The sequence below is a fragment of the Bison bison genome, unplaced genomic scaffold (genome assembly GCF_000754665.1).
Source record: "Bison bison bison isolate TAMUID 2011002044 unplaced genomic scaffold, Bison_UMD1.0 scf7180017864535, whole genome shotgun sequence".
NCBI classification, from domain to species: domain Eukaryota; kingdom Metazoa; phylum Chordata; class Mammalia; order Artiodactyla; family Bovidae; genus Bison; species Bison bison.
The window spans coordinates 6,275,335-6,285,684 of NW_011495084.1; the positions used below are offsets into that span (position 1 = coordinate 6,275,335).

The 10,350-nt window shown below is 36.8% G+C and overlaps 1 protein-coding gene across 2 annotated transcripts in view; it reads left to right on the plus strand.

The window, feature by feature from the left end:
* Nucleotides 1-10,350, plus strand: part of LRRIQ1 (leucine-rich repeats and IQ motif containing 1) — a 205,296-nt gene that overhangs the window by 35,856 nt on the left and 159,090 nt on the right. For both annotated transcript variants that reach the window (XM_010832036.1, XM_010832037.1), the window contains exon 10: nucleotides 971-1,121. In XM_010832036.1, the coding sequence (XP_010830338.1) occupies nucleotides 971-1,121 (151 nt within the window). The remainder of the gene's footprint in view (nucleotides 1-970; nucleotides 1,122-10,350) is intronic.

The window sequence follows — 10,350 nt, forward strand, 5'->3', positions numbered from 1 at the left end:
GCAGAAATAGATGTTTTTCTGAAACTCTCTTGCTTTTTCCATGATCCAGCGGATGTTGGCAATTTGATCTCTGGTTCCTCTGCCTTTTCTAAAACCAGATTGAACATCAGGAAGTTCACAGTTCGTATATTGCTAAAGCCTGGCTTGGAGAATTTTGAGCATTACTTTACTAGCGTGTGAGATGAGTGCAACTGTGTGGTAGTTTGAGCATTCTTTGGCATTGCCTTTCTTTGGGATTGGAATGAAAACTGACCTTTTCCAGTCCTGTGGCCACTGCTGAGTTTTCCAAATTTGCTGGCATATTGAGTGCAGCACTTTCACAGCATCATCTTTCAGGATTTGGAATAGCCCAACTGGAATTCCATCACCTCCACTAGCTTTGTTCGTAGTGATGCTTTCTAAGGCCCACTTGACTTCACATTCCAGGATGTCTGGCTCTAGGTCAGTGATCACACCATCGTGATTATCTGGGTTGTAAAGATCTTTTTTGTACAGTTCTTCTGTGTATTCTTGCCATCTCTTCTTAATATCTTCTGCTTCTGTTAGGTCCATACCATTTCTGTCCTTTATCGAGCTCATCTTTGCATGAAATGTTCCTTTGGTATCTCTAATTTTCTTGAAGAGATCCCTAGTCTTTCCCATTCTGTTGTTTTCCTCTATTTCTTTGCACTAATCGCTGAAGAAGGCTTTCTTATCTCTTCTTGCTATTCTTTGGAACTCTGCATTCAGATGTTTATATCTTTCCTTTGCTCCTTTGCTTTTCGCTTCTCTTCTTTTCACAACTATCTGTAAGGCCTCCCCAGACAGCCATTCTGCTTTTTTGCATTTCTTTACATAGTTGTCTTAAAAGTTAGGGATTCAGATAATGATTTAAATTCAAGTATATCATCTGTTTTCTTTTCTACAAGCTTTAAATGTTTCATTAGTAAGCCATTGAGATAAAACTAATTAAATTTGTTCTTTGTTTTAGGAAAACCATATTGAGACTATCAACTGTGAAAATTTGGAAAATCTCTGCATTGTTCTTCTTAATAAAAATCAGTTGACTTCTCTTCATGGTTTGGATGGCTGCACTAATATCCAAAGTCTTGAACTTTCACATAATAAAATCACTCGAATTGGTGAGAACAATGGAATTTGAATATATCAACATTTATTTTTCATGATTATATATTGTTTCATTTATTCTTCTTTAAGAAAAGGACACAATCTCTAATTTACTAATTTTATCCAAGCCATACTTATTTAATCTTTTACCCAGAAGGAAACAAAACTATTTTTAATATATATAAAAGGAATATGCTCCTACCACTGGCAAATGGGTAGTCATTAGCAGCTCCTTAAATTAGTATATTTACCTCCCTGTCCCTTTTCTTATAACTAATAGTGATTTGAACTCTACTGGGGAATATATTGATATATATTATTATATATATAACATACCCTTGTTTGTTGCCATCATAGTTTTATAGGCCCTATGCTTACTATTGGCTTCCCAGCTGGTGCTAGTGGTAAAGAATCTGCCTGCCAAAGCAGGAGATGCAAGAGATGCAAGTTTGATCCCTGGGTCAGGAAGATCCCCTGGAGGAGGGTACCACAACCCACTCCAGTCTTATTGCCTGGGGAATTCTATGGACAGAGGAGCCTGGTAGGCTGCAGAGTTGGGCACCAGTGAAATAACTTAGCACATACATGCTTACTATCTTCTCAGGAGCTGTCATTACTGTTTCTTGATAGGACATTTCTCTCTTTACCTACATACATCACTTGTACTAACCTTTCCTTCTTTGTGCATGCACGCTGAGTTGCTAAATCATGTCTGACCCTTTGCAACTCCTTGGACAGCAGCCTGCCAGGCTCCTCTGTCCATGGGATTTCTCAGGCAAGAATACTGGAGTCGGTTGCCTTTTCCTTCTTCAGGGGATCTTCCCAAGCATGTCTCCTGCATGAACTCCTGTCTCTTGCATGAACTCCTGTCTCCTGCAATAGCAGGCAGATTATTTACCATTGAGCCACCTAGAAGCCCCTTCCTTCTTTAAATAAGGCTACTACCACATAAAAAGAAAGAACTTGTCTCTTTGAATCTCCCTCATTGTCTTTGTCCCTCCATCTGTCATTATGAGACATTACTTTGCCAACAAAGGTCTGTATAGTCAAAGCTATGCATTTTTCCAGTATCTATATAGCTCTGTATCAATAGCAGTTTCCACCCTTATTCTTTGTAATCCATAAAATTCTGTGATGAAAATTCTTTTATTTTTAGGTGTTTTTCTTGTTTTGGGATCTATGTGGGATATTTTTTATAAAGTTTAAAATTAAAATTTTTTTTTAAAAATTTGCATTGGGGTATTTTGCCAATTAACAAACAATGTTGTGAACAGAGAAGGGACCCAGCCATACACATGCACATGTATCCATTCTCCCCCCAAACTCCCCTCCCATCCAGGGCACTGCACAACACTGAGCAGAGTTCCATGTGCTATCCAGTAGGTTCTTGCTCACTATCTGGACATGCTTTTTCTTATTTAAGATCAGCCCTCCTGTTTTCCATAAGTGTCCCTGTCATTCTCCTCTGGTATATTCCTCCATCATTTATCGCCTTCCTCATGTCAGATTTTTCCTGTTGCCATTCATTTCTGCCACTGCCTCATCTCTCTTTCCCCTTGTTGTTAAGTCTTGTGAAAGACTGTTCTGTTCTTGCTCTCACTTCTCATGTCTTACTACTCAACCTCTCTTTTCTGCCACCTGAAATTCAGCTTCTACTCACTTCTATACATTTTCAGTGGGGTAAGTCTAAAATAAAACTCTAATGTTTTTCACTCATGTTTGGCTTAAAATTCTCTGGGTTTTTGTTGTTATTGTGTTTTATTTTTATTTTCTATTGTAGCTTTGAGATTCTCAAGGGACTTGATAAGGCTTGTTGTCCAGTCACTCAGTCATATCTGACTCTTTGCGACACCATGGACTACAGTCTGCCTGGCTTCCCTGTCCTTCACTATCTCCCGCAGTTTGCTCAAACTCATGTCCATTGAATCGGTGATGCCATCTAACCATCTCGTCCTCTGTTGCCTCCTTCTCTTCCTGTTCTCAGTCTTTCCCAGCATTAGGGTCTTTTCCAATGAGTTGGCTCTTCACATCAGTGACCAGAGTATTGGAGCTTCAGCTTCAGCTTCAGTCCTTCCAGTGAATATTCAGGGTTGATTTCCTTTAGGATTGACTGGTTTGATCTCCTTGCAGTCCAAGGGACTGTCAAGAGTCTTCTCCAGTGCCTCAGTTGGAAAGCACTGATTCTTTGGCATTCAGCCTTCTTTTTGGTCCAATTCTCACATCTGTACATGACTACTGGAAAAACACATAGCTTTGGCCATATGGATCTTTTTGTTGACAGAGTAATGTCTCTGCTTTTTAATACACTGTCTAGATTTGTCATAGCTTTTCTTCCAAGGAGCCAGCGTTGTTTAATTTCATGGCTGCAGTCACTATCCGCAGTGATTTTGGAGCCCAAGAAAATAATGTCTGTTACTGTTTCTATTGTTTCCCCATCTATTTGCCATAAAGTGATGGGACCGGATGGCATTATCTTAGTTTTTTGAACGTTAAGTTTCAAGTCAGCTTTTTCACTCTCCCTTTTCACCTTCATCAAGAGATTCTTTAGTTCCTCTTCATTTTCTGCCATAAGGGTAGTGTCATCTGCATATCTGAGATTATTGATATTTTTCCCAGCAATGTTGATTACAGCTTGTGCTTCATTCAGCCTGGCATTTCATATGATGTACTCTCATATAGGCTTCCCTGGTAGCTCAATTGGTAAAGAATCTGCCTGCAATACAGGAGACCCTGGTTTGATACCTGGGTTGGGAAGATCCGCTGGAGAAGGGATAGGCTACCTACTCCAGTTTTGTTGGGTTTCCCTTGTGGCTTAGCTCAGAATCTGCCTGCAGTGAGGGAGACCTGGGTTCGACACCTGGGTTGGGAAGATCTCCTAGTGAAGGTAAAGGCTACCCACTCCAGTTTTGTTAGGTTTCCCTTTTGGCTCAGCTTAGAATCCGCCTGCAGTGAGGGATACCTGGGTTGCGAAGATCCCCTGGAGAAGGGAAAGGCTACCCACTCCAGTATTCTGGCCTGGAGAATTGCATGGAGTGTGTATAGTCCATGGGGTCACAAAGAATCGGACTCGACTGAGCGACTTTCACTTTCACTTTGCATACAAGTTAAATAAGCAGGTTGACAATATACCACCTTGACATACTCCTTTCCCAATTTGGAACCAGTCCATTTTTCCATGTCCAGTTCTAACTATTGATTCTTGACTTGTGTACAGGTTTCACAGGAAGGTAAGGTAGTCTGGTATTCCCATCTCTTTAAGAATTTTCCACAGTTTGTTGTGATCCACACAGTCAAAGTCTTTACTATGGTCAAGCAGAAGCAGATGTTTTTCTGGAACAATATTGCTTTTTCTATGATCCAGTGGATGTTGGCAGTTTGATTTCTGCTTCCTCTGCCTTTTCTAAATACAGCTTGTAAATCTGGAAGTTCTTGGTTCACACACTGTTGAAGCCTAGCTTGAAGAATTTTGAACATTACTTTGCTAGCATGTGAAATGAGTGCAGTTGTGTCTGAATGTTCTTTGGCATTGCCCTTCTTTGAGATTGGAATGAAAACTGACCTTTTCCAGACTTGTTGCCACTGCTGAGCTTTCCAAATTTGTTGGCATATTGAGTAATATAATGGTTAAATATAATCTAGCCTTAAATAATGGTTAATCAATAATCAATAATTTTCAAAAAATTCTGAATTAGATAAAAATATTACTTTGGTATACTGCTAATGGCTTTCTACCTTCTCTAAGCTACATTTGTTAGGAAATGTGATATGGACTGAATTATCAGGGAATGGGATTGGAGCAAATGAAGGAGTACCAAGCCTACTCTCTGTGTTTAGGCCTGATTCTACTTAGGCCTTCTAAATACTAATTTTATTTGTTTGCTTATATTTTTTTCTTTCTTTTTTTTCTTGTTGAAAATTTCAAACATTTACAAAATAAATACATGGAGATTCCATGTACCATATTCAACATTTGGTACATCATTACTATTTGTTTTTCTTCTTCTTCTTTTTTAAAACAAATCCCCAAATCAGAGAGCTTCATCCTTTCATACCTTAGGAGATTTTTAAAAATAATACAGTCCCTCCTTAACTACAATGCATTGTGTCACCTAATAAAATTAATAATGATTCCTCTTTCAAGTAATAATCCATGATGCAAGTTTCTTTATTTTCTTAATATTATCAGGGTTTGTTTGACTCATAACCCAATGACCACATAAAACATTCACATGGGTGACTGGAAGTTCTCTTTAATCTCTTGCAGTCCTTCCACTTTTCTTTGTCCATACTGTTGATTTTTTGCAAACCTTTATTAATTGCCCTATACAGTCTGGGCAATTTCCATAAACCTTTATTAATATGACCTATTTTGGGTTTATCCATTTACTTCTTTTTAGTGTATTAAAATTGTTTCACTATGCATGTAAATGTTTCATTTCCTGTTATTGAAAGCTAGTTAACAGGCTTGATTTAATTAAAATTTAGTCATTTTTTGGCAGGAATTTTTCATTTGTGCTTCATAATGCCTTACATCGGAAGTCATACAGCGTTTATTCGCTTTTAATGATGCTACAATTACATATTGGGCATGCTAGTAATAGGCTGAATGCTCCATTATAAGGTTCCCCACCCAACAAGCTTGTATCTAATGCTCTCACTTATTGATTATTATGGCCTGAATCAATTATTAATGCAACGGGGAATACAAAAGTGAGTTTTCTAATTTGAGCTCTCCTTCCACATTTTTAAAGCTGGAATAATTTAACTATTTGGTTACCTTGGAATCATTTGTAGATGAAAGATAGGGCTATGCCTATCTTTATATTAACAAACTATACAATAAGGTCTTATTAGTCCTTGTTACTTTCAGTGCTCCCAAGTGATTTTTGTTTGTTTGTTTTATTTTTTTGCATTGTTTTGGCACTTGTTTTCTCTCTCTCCCTGCTTTCTCTCTTTCTGAGTATTCTTATGAACTTATATAAATTTATAGTACAGAATATTTCAGTTTCTGTTCTTATTATACTGTTTGACGCTCAAAGTGTCCTGTCCTGTGAATTTGAGTAAAGACAGAAAATACTGATATCTCCAATTCAAATTTACTTTTTGAACTTTATAGTTGTGTTCCTTTTCTGTTCCACTATAGTCCTTGGTTGATACCAACACTAACATAACTATTTGCTATATATTATAATATATATATAATAGCTTTGAAACAATAGTGCCAACATTAGAAACATTCAGAAGAATCTAAAGGAAAGCTACTACATTAATTTTGAGATTTTTTTTGCACTTCTTTTGGCCCTTGTACTTTGTTACCCAAATGGTATGCTTACTTGGAGTATTTTATCCTTGTGATTATGGTATGAATTTGAAATATAATTGCTTCACTTTTCCCATTTAATTCAATTTTACTTTTGAGATGTAAAGCAGCTATATGTTTCTAGAGTCAAACTACATTTAAAAACTCAAAGAGGTTGTGCTTTCATGCTTGTTCTTTTCACTCTGTTCTCCCATCTGCTTTTGTATATAGATATATATGTATAATAATATGTGTGTATCACATATATAATATGTGTTTATAAATATACATACATAGATATATATAAGAAAATATGTGTATATGATAATCCTTTCTTTCACAAAATATAGAATATTTTAAATGCTATTCTTTATCTTGCTCTTTTTCATTTAATAACATACAGACAATTAATTCATAGTGTTCTTTTTCCATGGGTTGATAGTATTCGATTGTGTGCATTGACCAGAGTCTATTCCACTCATTTCTGGTTGACGGACAATGCATGGTTTACAATCTTCCACACTGCTACAATGATTAACCTGATACCTATGTCATTTCATACTTTATCAGATATATCTTTAGGTTAATTTCCTGATGTATATACTTTTGGGGACAAAGGACATCTTTAATCTAGGAACACAGTGCCAGATACACTTTATATGGGTTATAGGTTGTACCATTTTGCCCTCCTGCTAATTCATGTTACTACTGGGGGTTTGGTGGGGGTTTTTTTGTTTGTTTCTTTTTCTTCTGTTTATTATGTTTTTCTTTTCAATTTTTAAGTTAAATATACAATTCAATTATTCTTTTTCATTTTTTACTCTTGTTGACATAAGTACTTAAGTCTATAAATTTTCCTCAGAGCAGTATTTATTCTACAATTCCCGATATATGGATATTTTCATTTGTTCTATAATTTAATGAAGTGTTTTATCTTTTACCTAAAAATTTAAATTTCCATATGGAAAGGCCATTTTTGTTGTCATTTTTTTTCTAGTTTTATTGCATTATAGTCGGAGAATTATTTTTGTTCTTATATCTGCTTTTTGAAACTTGTGTTTTTCTAATATGTGGTTAATTTTCAGGAATGTTTCATGTGTATTTGAAGGGTTTTTTGTTGTTGGAATATAGAGTATATATTTTCGTCTTTTAGCTCTACATTAGTGCTCTTCTATTTTTGGTTTTCTATGTCTACTTGATTCACCTTGGACTGAAGGAGTTGAGCTAGTTTAAATGTATCTTAAAAAATTTTTTTTTAATTAATTTATTTTTGTCTGTGCTGGGCCATCGTTGCTGTGCGTGGGCTTTCTCTAGATGCAACGAGCAGGAGCTGCTCCTTAGTGCGGGTGTGCGGGTTCTGTAGCTGCGGCTCCTCGGCTCTGGCGCTCAGGCTCGGTAGTTGTGGTGCGTGGGCTTAGTTGCTCTGTGACATATGGGAACTTCCAGGTGGATCAGGGATGGAACCCATACCTCCTTCATTGTCAGGCGGGTTCTGTCACTGAGCCCCCAGGGAAGCCCTAAACGTATTCTTAATGAGCCTACTTCTTTATTTACATCCTTTGGTTTCTGCTTGATGAACATTGCTCCATGCAGTTACACAGACACTCTTATCTGTGTTATATTTATTGTAGATTTTAGCCTTGAAAAGTATAAGTTCCCTTCTTTCTCTTTCTAATACTTTGGTGACTGAATTCTACCTTATCTGATAGGTTTCATTTTGTTTGTACTTGCCTAATCTAAAAAAAAAAAAAAAGTTTTAAACCTTTCTGAGTCACTTTGTTTTAGGTATGTACTTGTATTCAGCATGGATTGGGATTTTATTTACTGATCTGAGCTTAAATGTTTCTCTCTTATACACTGTGGCTGTTTGGACTTATTAATTTAATTCATATGCTTTGTTTTGGTACTGAGCCCACTCAGGATGAATCTCTTTCTCAAGGGAGGCTTTGCTGGTAGTAAATGGGTTCTTCCACCCCAGGACACCTTTATTTCTTACTTATCCTTTCAGTTTCTGTAGGATTTCCTTTCTTTTATATATATATATATATTTTTTTTTTTTTTACTTAAATTTATTTATTTTAATTGGAGGCAAATTACTTCACAATATTGTATTGGTTTTGCCATACATCGATATGAATCCACCACAAGTGTACACATGTTCCCCATCCTGAACCCCCCTCATACTTCCCTCCCCGTACCATCCCTCTGGGTTGTCCCAGTGCACCAGCCTCAAGCATCCAGTATCCTGCATCAAACCTGGACTGGTGATTCGTTTCTTATATGATATTATACATGTTTCAGTGCCATGCTCCCAAATCATCCCACCCTCTCCCTCTCCCAGAGTCCATAAGACTGTTCCATACATCAGTGTCTCTTTTGCTGTCTTGTACACAGGGTTATTGTTACCATCTTTCTAAATTCCATATATATGCGTTAGTATACTGTTTTGGAGTTTTTCTCTCTGGCTTACTTCACTCTGTATAATCGGCTCCAGTTTCATCCACCTCATTAGAACTGATTCAAATGTGTTCTTTTTAATGGCTGAGTAATACTCCATTGTGTATATGTACCACAGCTTTCTTATCCATTCGTCTGCCGATGGACATCTAGGTTGCTTCCATGTCCTGGCTATTATAAACAGTGCTGTGATGAGCATTGGGGTACACGTGTCTCTTTCAATTCTGGTTTCCTTGGTCTGTATGCCCAGCAGTGGGATTGGTGGGTCATAAGGCAGTTCTATTTCCAGTTTTTTAAGGAATCTCCACACTGTTCTCCATAGTGGCTGTACTAGTTTGCATTCCCACCAACAGTGTAAGAGGGTTCCCTTTTCTCCACACCCTCTCCAGCATTTATTGCTTATAGACTTTTGGATAGCAGCCATTCTGACTGGCATGAAATGGTACCTAATTGTGGATTTGATTTGCATTTCTCTGATAATGAGTGATGCTGAGCATCTTTTCATGTGTTTGTTAGCCATCTGTATGTCTTCTTTGGAGAAATATCTGTTTAGTTCTTTGGCCCATTTTTTGACTGGGTCTTTTATTTTTCTGGAATTGAGCTGTAGGAGTTGCTTGTATATTTTTGAGATTAGTTGTTTGTCAGTTGCTTCATTTGCTATTATTTTCTCCCATTCTAAAGGCTGTCTTTTCACCTTGTTTATAGTTTCCTTTGTTGTGCAGAAGCTTTTAATTTTAATTAGGTCCCATTTGTTTATTTTTGCTTTTATTTCCAATATTCTGGATGGTGGGGCATAGAGGATCCTGCTGTGATTTATGTCAGAGAGTGTTTTGCCTATGTTCTCCTCTAGGAGTTTTGTAGTTTCTGATCTTATGTTTAGATCTTTAATCCATTTTGAGTTTATTTTTGTGTATGGTGTTAGAAAGTGTTCTAGTTTCATTCTTTTACAAGTGATTGACCAGTTTTCCCAGCACCACTTGTTAAAGAGATTGTCTTTAATCCATTGTATATTCTTGCCTCCTTTGTCAAAATAAGGTGTCCATAGGTGCATGGATTTATCTCTGGGCTTTCTATTTTGTTCCATTGATCTATATTTCTGTCTTTGTGCCAGTACCATACTGTCTTGATGACTGTGGCTTTGTAGTAGAGCCTGAAGTCAGGCAGGTTGATTCCTCTAGTTCCATTCTTCTTTCTCAAGATTGCTTTGGCTATTCGAGGTTTTTGTATTTCCATACAAATTGTGAAATTATTTGTTCTAGCTCTGTGAAAAATACCTTTGGTAGCTTGATAGGGATTGCATTGAATCTGTAGATTGCTTTGGGTAGTATACTCATTTTGACTACATTGATTCTTCCAATCCATGAACATGGTATATTTCTCCATCTATTAGTGTCCTCTTTGATTTCTTTCACCAGTGTTTTATACTTTTCTATATATAGGTCTTTAGTTTCTTTAGGTAGATATATTCCTAAGTATTTTATTCTTTT